The sequence below is a fragment of the Gnatocerus cornutus genome, chromosome 10 (genome assembly GCF_029298725.1).
Source record: "Gnatocerus cornutus isolate USDA-ARS CGAHR chromosome 10, icGnaCorn1.1, whole genome shotgun sequence".
In the NCBI taxonomy this organism is placed as follows: Eukaryota; Metazoa; Arthropoda; class Insecta; order Coleoptera; family Tenebrionidae; genus Gnatocerus; species Gnatocerus cornutus.
Window position 1 is genome coordinate 5,123,942 of NC_142242.1, and position 13,938 is coordinate 5,137,879.

At 38.6% G+C, this 13,938-nt stretch overlaps 1 protein-coding gene across 1 annotated transcript; it reads right to left on the minus strand.

Annotated features, from left to right (window-relative positions):
• Window positions 1–477: 477 nt before the first annotated feature.
• HGTX (HGTX homeodomain transcription factor) lies at window positions 478–13,281 on the minus strand. The gene is made up of 3 exons (XM_088047690.1): window positions 12,470–13,281; window positions 5,299–5,483; window positions 478–1,067 (listed from the first exon to the last, which is right to left on the minus strand). The coding sequence occupies exons 1-3, from the start codon at window positions 13,113–13,115 to the stop codon at window positions 903–905; spliced, it is 996 nt and encodes a 331-aa protein (XP_087903816.1). The 5' UTR covers window positions 13,116–13,281; the 3' UTR covers window positions 478–902.
• Window positions 13,282–13,938: the final 657 nt, after the last annotated feature.

A 13,938-nucleotide genomic window follows, 5' to 3' on the forward strand; every position in this document is an offset into this window, starting at 1 on the left:
AAGTTGATTATTATTAGTGCGGGATTTTTGCTATTACCATCGAATTCTCGGTAGAAATTTTGATTAAATAGGAAATATAATCAGGGAACGTTATTACTAGGATTACATTCGCAATATGAAGTATAAACCCGCATAACCATACGGTTTATTGCCGTATCGGATATATAAAATTATTCATATGTTTCTTTAATATGATGTATATCACGGAATTCCATAATGTTATTGACAGGATCTACAAGTTAATTAAGCATAATTTTATGAAGGTTTATTATCGTTATCAGTTTATATTTACCGGAATGTTTGTTGTGATGATCCGGGCTCACTAAGATTTGTTAAATTAAAACGCAAGGGGCTCACTTGAACATATTTATTTTAATATTACAAATACAATTTAATATACATTATTTAGCTGCAAAATGCCGCATCCTATAGTAAGAAGATTGCACGATGTTCAACACAAATCTAAAGTACAGCTTAGAGCGGCGTCGAGCTCCCAAACTCAAAGTTTAAAAAAATGGAAACAATATTTTCCACGAGCCTATTTCCGTAATCACCCTGTAAATATTGCTTTCATATGCAAAAAAAGTTTATGTACAATGAAAAATACTGTTCCCAAACGTTCCAACTCATTGTAAGCTGCTGTACAAGTCTTGCTGCGAAAACTGTCCAATTTTACAAATCTCACTATAGCGACGCAATGGAAAGTTCGCGCAAAATTGCACGTTTTTCGCCGAAATAAACAATAAATAGCATTATACATACGTATACATATATTTATAGATATATAACATTTTTTACAAAGCGCGCCACAATGTTCTGTTTCACGCACAAGTCTTCACAAACACTGAGATCACTAAACCGTATTTACAAGTTTCTGTCTATAGTTTAAAAATTTTCGGGTCTCATTGGATGTTTTGTCGTTTTGCGGCATGTTCATCTTCAGTATCGGAAATGACGTCGCTATTCTCGTCCGTTTGGTTGTCCAACACTTCCTGTTTCCGTTTAGCTGTCGCCATCTCTGCGGCGTGCTTTTTCCGCCATTTGGTGCGCCTGTTCTGAAACCACACCTAAAAGAAAAAACAAAAATAGTCTTTTTCCAGAAAAAATCGCAATGGTTGCGGGGTTAAAAACCGCAAGTATACAGCGTGTTGCGTCTCTGGCAGCTCGTATCGAGTCAGTTAATCTTTGTGTTTTGAGAGGAAGCAGCCATGTTTCAGAGTGAAGTGTAATTAATAAAAGTTTTATCAGTGTGCGAGAAAGCAGTGGCGTCTGAAGTAAAGACCTGGTCGCAAACATCCGTAAGGGTGGAGAAAAGGCGGAGCTTTCTTTAGTCGAACAAGGGGTGCAAATGTATCGTTTAACCTTCCGCAAAACTGCTAAACATCCGAAACGGGTTACATGTTTTCAGCGATTTCTGTAGAACACAGCCATTATATATTAAATTTGCGAATTACATGGTATTTAGAGCTATAGTACGACCATAAATCAAGGAAAATAGGGTCTCGCAGTTAATACAGGGAGGAGAAACGCGACGCTACCGATTCGATATGCGCGAGAAGAAAATCATCAATTAAATGTTGTTCCGGGTTCTAGGTAATTATATTTCAGACGCTCCTCCACGATATTCAGAACTCTTTACTCTGTTGAAAAAATTATTAAATTAATTCCAGACAGTTTAGACATGATAAGACAACTGCTGATTTTTCTGGCAGTGATTTATTTCACTCTCCAGACTTCTTTATTAGAAGAGGGTGAATATTAAAGAAAACACACTTATGCCCAACACGGCCACATCATTTAATAAACAGTTGCGCCAAATTTCACACAAAAATAGGTTTGACTTTTATTAGGGAACCTGCTCATCTCTAGGTATTACAAAAATCCTAGAATTCCTGCTTGAATTGCAAAATAACGATTTTGACTTTTATTTTCTGCGTAATGTTGAAATGTTAATTTTGAGCAATTATAGAATAATTTTGTAAAATGATGGTAAATAGCACATTGTTATGACGTGGGGTTCGTTTGGGGCGTTTGTAGTTCATATCGCGTAGCAGAAAACGCCTGATAAATATTAAAATGATGTGTGCGTTCGGCTGCTGCGTCATATATTCAATTTAGTGGACTTTATGAATCGTCGGTTTTCCGAAATAGATTTGAAATGAAAACGTAGCAATATTGAGCTTGGTAGGCGAAAAAAAGTAGTAAGTGATTTTGTGAGATGTTTGGCAAGAGGAGGTCATTTTGGAATTAGCATGTTAATTGCGTGTTTTTGCGGCGTCGCAAGTGGGGGTTGACGCGACGCGTCAGTGGCGGAAAACGCGCGATAAATATTAAAACCGGAATGAAATGGACATAGCGCCATCAAAGCGTAATATTTACCGAATTCAATTAACTGATATATCCTATATAAATTTCCCCTTACAGCGGTGACATTCGGCGTGGCGGAGTGATTCCAGCCCCCTTGGCCGCCGCCATTGCTGTCGAGCCCCAATCCATCATGCATATGACACATATAGAATTTTATTCTGCGGTATATCGATGCATTGGTCCAGAACCGGCTCTTCCCGAAATGACGGTTTGATTTATTGCTGACGTCGCTAATCTACGTGACGTATATATGTTTTTATTGTTTGCGAGCGCGAAACGTCCGGTTTTATAATTCCAGATAAAATCTGTATGAGTTACATGGCGGGGGTGAGGGCCAATTCCGTGCCCGCCCTAATCCCCGGTCGCTATGTAAATGCAGGGTCATTAGTGTGTCGTTAACCGTTAACGTAAGGCGACCGAATCGATTAACGCTAAGTGACTGCGTAATTAGCTGTACATGTTGCCGCGCTGCTGCGGAATGTGCGCACCCCGCCGCCCCCGGCGTTCTCCGCGCCACACGAGCCTTGCAAATTAAGGGCCACTCACTCCCAATTTGTTTCACGCACCGACATCGTCTACACCACTCCATACACCCTCCCAATGCCAGCCAAAAATCAACAACCCCAACCACACAAAAGGAGCGCCCCGCAAGAAGCAAGTTTTGGCCCTCAATTGCTGTTACTTGCTATAGATTGAAAGAAAGAGAAACAAGAATGATATGAGGAAGAGAAGAGAATAGTGGAAGAGTGTAATTTGTTTGATGATTGATAAGAGTTCTCTGCAGATTAATCGTAAGAGTGGGTAATAAAAGTTTGGGTGAAGAAAAATCGCGCGATTATGAGTGCAAGATGTTGTAATGAGAAAGAGTGAATTAAAGCGAAAGCATAATTCATTAGTGTTTAATTCGCTGATGTTTGGAGAAGCGTGTAGTTGTGTAGTTGGGCGTCCCATTTAGAGCTTAACAAAGCGGGGCTAGAAGAGATTCGCAAACTTATTAATTCTCGGGAGAGCTTTTTATTTAGCATTTTTATTTAATCTGAGCGCAGTTTTATTATCACAAAACATTCCGCATTTTTGTAAATGAAATCCTTGAGTTCTCGACGCGGATGCACTTGGAAGAGAAAGCTCGGTATTTGATGCGAGTAAATAAATAATAAGACGAGGCGCTATTAAACCGCGGCTTCATTAAACTAAAGGGACCTCGGAGAATACAAGAAAAAATAATCTGGACAAAACTCTCCCCAAGCTGCACTTTTACCGCCGAGAAAATCATCGTAAAACTCAACTAAACGTCTACTTTTTAAGATCTCCGACCTTCATTACCTAGCTCCAGAAATTAAAAATTAATTTTATCTTTGTTACAAGTTTAATTAAATTTAAATATGAATAGCTCTCGCAGCGGGCGTCGAATTTTTACGCCACTCTCACCACGATTTCATTAATTTTAGCTGAATTTTTGCGCGACTAGTGAATATTCTCGAATCACTGTCGTCCTTAGTACCCCTTAAGTCACCGTCTATGGCTCCAGCTGTACTTGTATGATGTATCGTTTAAGGGAGGGTGTGCGGCTGTGCCGTATAATCTCCTGACAAATTGAATTAGGGCGGCGGGTTCCGCCGGGGGCGCCACTTGTTTATAACAAACATAGTCGTTGCTATTTTGATTCGCCCTAATCATTCGTATCTTTCACCATCATCGACACTAAAATACCAATCTTTAGAATTGGAAAAACAAGAAAATCTTAGATGCTCCCCTTTCCGATTTATCTCACTCTCTATTTCTGACCCTTATATAGGAATCACAACAAATTGTGAAATTTATATTTATATTTTTTTTATATTACACCCCGTAGATGTAGGGGTAGAAAGGGGAAGACGAGACAAAACGAGAAGCTCTCAATTATTCCTGATCCAAATCCGGCAATGATAATTGAACATATGGGTTACATTCATTTCTCTTCAGACGCACGTGCGGAATTATATCCAAGAGAAATTTACCTCCCTCTTGAAGGTCAATAAAGAATATTATTTATGAATTCGCGCGCTTTTGATTGCCTTTGATTAATTAGCGTGAATAGTTTGTTTTTGTGCTTTTAGAGATAAGAACGTTGTGGTTGTGTGATGTTAGAAGTGTGGTTTCGGTTGGTTGGGTATAGTTAATTTTGTGAGGTGAAAAGTGTGAGCGCTTGCGGTTGTCGCAGTGGGCTTTGTGTGGCTGAGCGCAGAATGATTTGTTGAAAGGGATTTCTTTGTGAGCGAAAAAGTGGGTGGTTGTTTAAAAAGCGCGTCGTGGAAGTGCGGTGAAGCTCAATATTAGCCGTATTATTTTTTGTCAACATCCAGGCTTATATTCAAATCTCGGTGGCTAGAGATTCAATAAAAATGCAAATTTACAGAGTAACAAAAGGGGGGCATTTACACTTGTCGAAAACGTTCGTCAAGCCCCGATCCGACTTCCCGGACTCTGTTTTCATTAATTCCGAACATATCGCAGGCACACGCGTCGCCACCGAATTACTCATGGGGGATTTCGATTCGGCCTATTTTAACCCCACAACATACTTAAAGTTAATCGGATTCATTTTGAAACGAGCCGATATATTGAGCCGAAGCCGGTCTAATCGCCGACTGACAGACAGTTTTCAATACGCTCGACTTACTGCAAACCAGATATTTAACATATTTATATTAGATTTATAATTGAAAAATTAACATATTTCTCAACATTTTATCCGCCTATTTAAATTTAGATTAATGTACCGATACGCTTCTTCCATCCGTCAAAATATTACATCTTTTCCAATGCAACTCATTTCGAGCTAAATCCCCAATCTACTCCCACACATTCCGCGGATCTAATCTACCAGAAATTAACGACCAGCACAAAAACTAACCAACCAGATTTGTAATGATTAAATAAAAGAAGATTTACTTTTACTTGCGACTCCGTCATCCCAAGGGCGTAAGCAAGTTTCGCCCTTTCAGGTCCTGCCAAGTATTTGGTTTGTTCGAAGGTTTTCTCCAAAGCGAAAATTTGTTGTCCTGAGAACGTAGGCCTCGTGTGTTTCTTTTTGGCGTCTTTGTCCGGTCCCATTCCACCCATATTTGACTGGTTCACTGTAAAAAAAAGCAAATTTTCTGGATACATTACAAGTTTATAATACTCGTCTTTAATCCCCCCAATAAAAAATAATTCGTGGTAACAGTGCGTGTCTGGGCAAAATTTATTGTATAATCACGTTACGACCAAGTTTATATGCCGTTTTACAGTTTTGTTGCTGTGATGATTACGTTTTAAATCGCCAATGAATCATGAGGGTTAATTTATTACCCAACTTTCTATTTTGCGATTGTTTTTATAGTGTACGAAAAAGAATCCAATAGTTAACCGACACGAAATCGCAAAACAACGAAAATGCGAAGAGAATACGGAATTCGCTCAGGAAATCACTACCTAACTAAAATCTCTTCATCTCGCTCTTTCAACACATGTTGCAAAGCTTGACGAGCTTTGTGGAGAGACAAAAATTCAAGCCCATACGGACGCTATATTTTTCTCAAACTAATTAAAACAGAGAGAAAAACTTGACAAAATTAACAATTTAAAAAAGTTCAAACTTAATTAGCGCAGCGAGACATTTGTCCCCTCTCTGATGTGCTTGCATGTTTCCAATCTTGGATTTTTGCATGTTTTTCAGACACACTAATTTAATTAAAGTTCTTATCACTGCATAGAAAATATTTTGCCAAGTTAATACTGGAAACAATGTTATAATGGAACGTCTCTATCTATGTAAGACGTATAGTTTTAAAAAGCTTTCTATATTCGAAGAACACGTGGTCGCGCTATTATAGGATGTATTGTTGGAACATCGAGATTATTTATAGGACAATTTGAGTTTATATTGGCAATATGGTTTTGAGAATATCGCGCTGGATGCAAAAGAGCCCAGGTTAGGTTTCCATTGTGTGGAAGTCGATACTTTTATATCTGTAAGATTCTACACTGAACAGACCAGATGTCTATATAATAATCTATATATGCTGACAACGCAGGATGTAGCGTTAGATGTTCCTCTTGGGACATATAAGCCGGGAACAAATTCAATAATGCATCTATAGTCTCGGTTCGAGCGTCTTACGGAAGCTGCCGATATCGGCTTGATATTCGTTGAAATCCTGCTCTTGAAATGATGTTCCCGTGTTCCGACAGTGCGAGAATAGTGAACATGTATTCGTAAATCATGACGATCGATAAAGAGCTGAGAAACTTCCCAATACGGCGAGGATATTACAAACTAATAATGTTTCTTCACCTTGGCTTCTTGGACCGCGCGCCGCTGAGTGGGGGTTGGAGGCGGCGAGACCTTGTAGATCTTGCTGCTTACGTTTCATGAAAGCGCAATCAAGGAATTATTCATATTGGGAGAAGGATAACGCGTAACAGACATAACGGCAGCATGTAAGAGAGTGCTAGTGTGTAGATAAGCGAGATGGGGCGATACTAAAGTGGATAATCTCATGATCCCGTTATCTAGAGATATAATTATTCTAACAGGGTGTCTTGCTTAAAACAGCTTGCTCGATCGGTGCGGCTGCTCCCACCCCCAGCCGCTCCCGTTGCTAGGTTACCGCCTCTAGCAACCGCAGAAACACTGCTACAATGGTGATGCTTGTTCTACACGACACGCACAACACTTCGCCCGATACGGAAGATGGATTGTGATGATAACAATCTCCCTGATGCTGCGACGCGCCGTTTTCCCGACCTCTAATTTACATCTCTAACTCTTTTAATCGGACGCGTACTATCGATACCATCGCCCTTCCGACAAATAACATCTAACGCTACTAACCACCACAAATTACATAAAACAAGACATTCACTCTTTCATCTCTTCACATTTCAAATTCTAAATCAAAACCAAAGTTTTATATTTTTACTTTTATTTCATGTATTTCTTGTCTTCAGCAGTGTCTTTGTTATAAATACAGTCAAAATTATTTATTAGAAATGCAAATAAACAACTGGCTTAAATATGATCAACAAATTGTTTTTAAATAAAATTTTATTTCCGTATTATTTTTCGTGTTTAATTTTAACTCATTTCCTTACTTTAAAGAATCAAATATTCAAAAATTATCGATGATATAGCACACAAATTTGAAGGTAACAAAAACGTAGTTAGTTTAGAGATCTTAAAAAATTGAGTATCTCAGACATAATTTCACTTGGGTAAAACATTTGTGCACTAGACCATAATTATATAAAAAATCGAACGCACCCAAAAAATAAGAAGTCTGAAAAGATATACAAAATACAGGCTCCGGCAACACATGAGGTCACCTTTAAAATCGTCTTTAATTTTAAAAATATAATTTCAAAAATATAATTATAAAAATTTATATACCTACGCTCATAATTGTCAAAGCCCTAGAATCTGACGCAAAAAATCGTTTTTTATCACCGATAGTTTTGGCGTCGCAATGCTTTAAAAATGTAATTTTAAGCGATTTGTAGGGTTTGTGGACCCTGTCACTATTTTTTTTTATAATATAAATGTGTTAAAAATATGTCAGTTGTCATTTTAAATTTAATGCAAATTGTGTTTTAAATTTGAGGAAAAAATACTGTTTTATTAAATTTTCAAATTCATAATGTCAATATTGAAAACTATGTCTACACCAAGCTATCATCATCTTGTGTCACAATGTCATCTATTTTAGTTTGTTTTAGATTGCAACAAAAGTCTTACTTGGTGGAATTGTCGCTTTTTCGATGTTAATTCACAATTTCTAGTGTTCAAAAAGTGAAACACGACCGCATTAATCAAAATTGACCTTCACGAATAAATGAAGTAACTTGTGAAATTTTGGGGTAAACGTTGTTGTCAATTGCCCCGTCATAATTTTGAAAACTAACTTCATAAAATAGCGGTTCTTTTTCACAAGAAAGAAAGCTAAAAGGGTGTTCTAAAGTACATCTTAATGAAGAATGCTAAAAATTAAATTGTTGAATGATTTTTTTATTAGCAGTAAGTGTTTATAAGCAATATAATTTGTAATTTTTTATAATAATGAATTGTGACAGAAATACATATTTTTTAAAAAGTGAATACTTATTTTCACTTATTTTAACAGAGAAAAAGTTCAAAACTAACACTTATTTCCGAGCAGAGGCAGTATTTTTTTTAATTTTTATTACAGTAGTGTTGAAAAAAAAATTGAATTAGCGAATGTTTCCACAAAAACTCAAAAATCGATAAACATTACACTATTTAAGCGTCGCCATGCCAAATGAACGGAAATAAAAAACAATTTTTCTTGTCAGATTCTGGAGCTTGCTGAACTATAAATGTACGCAAATTTGCAAATTTTTATTTTTAAAGTTTTGAGGATGTCTTTAAGTGTTGCCGTACCCTCTGTAAAGACTCCAAAACTATAGAGATGGTTTTGACGTTAAAAGAAACATGACAGGTTAAGTTTGTCACCGTTATCTCAATTTTGATTTTTGAAAAACCTAGTTTTTTGCGTTTATACCTATTACATGTGGTTAACACTAACCTTAAACTGATCACGTCAATTTGAAGCGCTCTGTTTCTCTACATGTTCAATTTTTTTTATATCTTGATTAATAGTGATTTTGGGGTAAAACACTAGTTTTAGAGGACCCTGTATACTATTTAAGAGGATCCAAATGACAAAAAAAAGTGGAAATAGTCTTCTAAAGTGATTATTAGAAATAACGAAATTTTACTTCATCCTGACTGTACCTAAATTAAACTAAATTCTGCAACATAACATGCAAATCTTCGGCAAAGGAATTTGTAAGAATATCCAAGTTTTGTTAGAATTTATTTATATTGACTTCCGATTATCCGAATTTTCCAAGAATAGCAAAAAAATTAGAATTATGAATGGATCTGCAGGTAGCTGGTGCGGATGATAGAGTTGCTAGTTCCAATAGTAGTAGTAGTAGTAGCGACGAAGAAGTTACCGCAATTTTCGCAATTAACTCAACTAAAAGCTTTTCAGACAGCTTTATAAGATACATAGAAGAACAACATGCGCGGACAAGAGCGAAATGATGAGATGAAGGAGCAGCAAAAAGTAGAAGTAAAAATTTTATTTTTTGCTATTTTGTAATAACCTTTATTACATGTATATACAGCTAAATACATAGCTTTACTGTTAGAAAATTGTAACTGTGGTTTTATCCGGAATTTCAATTATTCCGAACATTTTTAGTTCACTGGTTCAATTCTCTAGTTGCATAATCAAACGTCTACTGTAGGTACACAATTTTTAGATTCTTTTCGGATGATCCGGAACCAGAAATTTTTAGTAATCAAGAAAAAAAATACTAATAAAAAATAAAATTGAACACAGAATAACTGATAAGAGAGAAAAGAAGGACGGTTTATTATAATGTTATTTCCTTGAGTAGTGAATTTAAGTAAATTTCGCACCTATTTCTTAAAAGGTATTTTTATAATGTCCATCTAAACTAAACGACTTTAGTTATTTTCAACAGTCTATGTCATGAAGGAGCCAACGAAAACTGCACATTTAATCAAAATTACAAAAGGAATTTTGACTTATCGAATTTTGAAAGTGTTCATTGTTGTAATGTGAGGTTCAGCGAGCTAAAATTCGAAAAAACTGGTTCCTTAGAATGTAGCTGTAAGTAGAATCATTAAGTTTTAATGTGATTGTGTATTTAGCTTTTAAGATAGCAAACGCCGTAAAAATTTAACGACGAGATTTATTGGTGCCCCATCGAAATAATAACTGCGAGTTGTCGCGGGGGATGCGGAGTTTTATTGTTTCAATTAAAAGGTACGCAAATTGATAGACGAAAACATGATAGCATAGCAGATAAAGTGCTGTATGGGGTGCAATACGCTCGTCAAAAATACCGAAGCAATTATTCGTACATCGAGTCAATCGTCCATGAACCAGCAGGGCAATGTGAGCCTCGTTTGAAATTAATAAGGAAGCGGTGGCATCGGTTCAGGACGTGGAGTAAATTTCCCCCAACTCGGGCTGGTGGAGGCAGTAAAACCGGGTTGAACGGCAGAACAGTAACATGACAGACCGTTAAATGTTGCTGCGATGAACAAGTAATTCAGTACTAGGGTCTTCAATTAGCGAAGTTGGCTGTTATAACGCCGTACCTCGCGCAAAAGCCATCATGTCGACCATGTTAGCTATTATACGACGCACACTTCAGATAACTGTTTATTACGAGCATAAGACAAAGTTGTCTTAATTAAATTTATATACCGGAGATATTGCTGTGCCATTACGGTCTACACTTTGTACACAAATTTGACAAATTGACAGCATGCACGTGACATGCCATAAGACTTCAATTTTTGGCGGAAAAAAATCAAAGAATTTGTGGCGGAATTAATTTGGGTCTATCACCGTATGGTGTGTATTAACTGTCATTTCTGAAATACCCCTCATTTGTCTGCAACAATCACAGTTGCTCCGATAACGTGTTAGCAAATCGTCAAGTTAATTCCAATAGAATGCGATAAATCCCGCAGCTCCATTATTGCAAGGTGTAAATTGTAGTGCATTGTTATCAAGTTTTACAACTCATAAAATAGATATTTCTCATGAAATAATGATAACACCACATAACATATGTTGAGATTATAGCGTAATTATATCTGGCCTCTCCTGTTTCTGAAGTGGCGGCTGACAAGTTTTTAGTGTTCTCACTTCTGCAGAAATGTGAATTTATCAACATTTTCGCTAATCCATATCACATTTCCGGATAAGAAATCGCGACTTTGAGCTTTGGAATTTCTATAGTGAAATTTAAGTATAAAATATGAGAAGTATTTGAAAACAAGGTTTGAATCGGACGACAGCTATCAGATCTTCGTAATTAATGTCTGGGTTTGTTTGATTTGCCAAGTTAATAACGCTACTGCCAGATGGCGCCAAACAAATAACACATACGTCACCGGTCATTACGTATCCGCGCCCAACGTTTCGCTGGGGGGTTGGAGGGGGTGAAAGCTCGCTTTCGACTCTAGTCTAACTGGCCGCAATCACCTATACTTGTATATTGTGATATATGATGTAATAATGCTCCAAACATATGTGCCTCTCGGTGCGATAACGGAATTAGTATTGATATCACCTAATCAACTGCACTAATGAAGAAACGCATATGTCGCGTACATTCTCGAATAATAATCATTATATCGCTCATTACATGTTACAAACAATAGATAACAACAATAAGAAATGTCGAGTATTTTAATAACATGCCACCCTACTTTTGATACGTCCTCATTTCAAACGTTGCTCTTTTTTCCACGTTCCGCATGAACAGACTCGAACAAGAAAATCAAAATATTATTGTATGGAATACCGATTGATCTTTGTATGGCCATGCTTTAACCAACCGAGCGAACAGACCCTGTACAATTACTAAAACAAACATTTGCTCAGATTTTTCCCCGAGCAATTTGTTTGTTAATGTCTCTAACAGAGTTTCAATTCACTGAGCAAACTTTTATCTTTGTTTCGATTCTCAATCGTTTCACAAAATTATCCAACGTATACTTCAATCAGTCCTTTATTATTTTTATTTCTGTATTCCGTTATTTGATGGACTTTTTGTCCAGCGCCAAGGCGGTTTATATTTCTCTTTAGTATGTCATAACTTCCAGCGATTGACAGTCAGAACGATAATACAAAATTTTACTTTGGATTGAAATTTTGGACACACGTCGGATGGTGGTGAGAGTAAAATAATAGATTTGACAGATTAGTATGAATTGGGGAAATTGTTTGCAACGGGCAAATAGATTAACTTAGATAGAAACCATATTCTATTTGTGGTGCGGCGAAACAAACATTTGAGTTGAATTGGATTGCGCGGGGTGACATTGTTTACCATAGGAATTATGTGGTCATACAGGTAAATTCGATGAGAACGTGAAATCATCAACACATGCTGCAGCATGCACGCACTGTTACCACAAGTTGCAAGATAGTTTCACAGGTCGTCAAATTAATTCCGCGTTGATGTATGTATTATTAGTGCAATAATTAAGTTTTACGTTTCTGGGACTTACTTCCACTGAGCCGGTCCCGCCATGCGATAGGATTGGAGACGAGTCCTTGGAAGCCGGGCCAGTAGAGTCCCCCGGTGCTACGTCCGAGTTCGACGGGCGGCTTGTTTACCGAATTGGCGGCGTGGTGGTGGAAAAAGGCAGCGGCGGCAATGTTGAACCCCCGCAGACCAGAATTGGAAGCGCTTTGCGCGCTGTTGGAGGCCATGCCGAGGGTGTTCTGGGTGAAGCCGAGGCTGTGCGGGAAGTGCAGCGGTCCCGTAGTGATCTGCGAAGGTCTCGACAGAATATGGTCAATTCCGTGAGGATTGGCGCCTTGGGAACTGTTGCTGTTGCTTGTAGCCCCTAATGGACTCCGCGAGGTCAAGCCGGAGCGTTCTACGTGTAAGCTTGTACGCTCCAGCAGGACGTCGTCGTTTTTCTCGGGGCCGTGGACGTGGTCCGGGCTGAGGTGGTGCTGGTGTTGGTGTTGTTTCATCTCCGTCATGGAATGCAGCGCCGCTAACGGGGCGGCGAGCATGTTGCGGTGTTCAATGTTGAGAAAGCTGAGGTTTTGCTGGCTGGCGAACTCCAGCATCTTGGAGACCGGTGGGGGCGGCGTCACGGACACTTCGGATCTGTCGCTGGACGCGTCGCTGTGTTGCGTCATTGCTTCGGGAGACGCCGTGGTTGCTGGTGAGGACGCGGATCGCGTCACCAGGACTAGTCAGTTCTCTCACAACACGTGGCTAGCACTGCACATCACTTGGCGTTGGCACTTCGCGTGGCCAACGGTAACTCGGAGTCGGCGATCAACTGACTTAAAGCTTGAGGTGAGCAATGACTGAGGCAGTGGGCGGAGGCAAGGTGACTCAGCAGTCTCCACGGTGGGGATGTCTATGAACTGTAGTGCATGTTAAATATGTGCTACCGTTAAAGCTCATTACGGTGGCCTTTATGGTAGGGGAAATTCGGCCGCTCTGTGCGTGTCGCCCGGCTGCGTGGCTGCACACTGCTCTATTTTTAAAAGAGATTAATGCTTTTTTCATTGGCGGGAAGGAGGACCGCCGGACGCAGAACAACGCCGTGATTGGCGATGCTGCTCTTCCCTGGCACCGCCCGCATTGGTTGCAAGACCGCCCCTACCCCCTCCGGACTCCTATTATCGGAGTATACATGGGACTCAATCTGTAAGGAGGTATTTTACTAGCATAAACATGTTAGCGGTGGAAGAAAGGTTTGAGCACGCGAAAGCTGGCCTGTTGGCGGATTGCCGCGCTGTCCTTTCTCTTCTCTCACTGCCGGACTTCCACTTCCGACCTCACTTTCATATAACATACACATACTTTCCTCATTATCTTTCCTAATACCTCTATATACTCCTTTTTACGCACTTCCTCCCTATAAACTCTCAAATCTTTATTAACCTAACATTTTTACACACTTTCAGAAATCTAGTACGTTGAAAAAAATAGAAAAATATCTGCAAATCT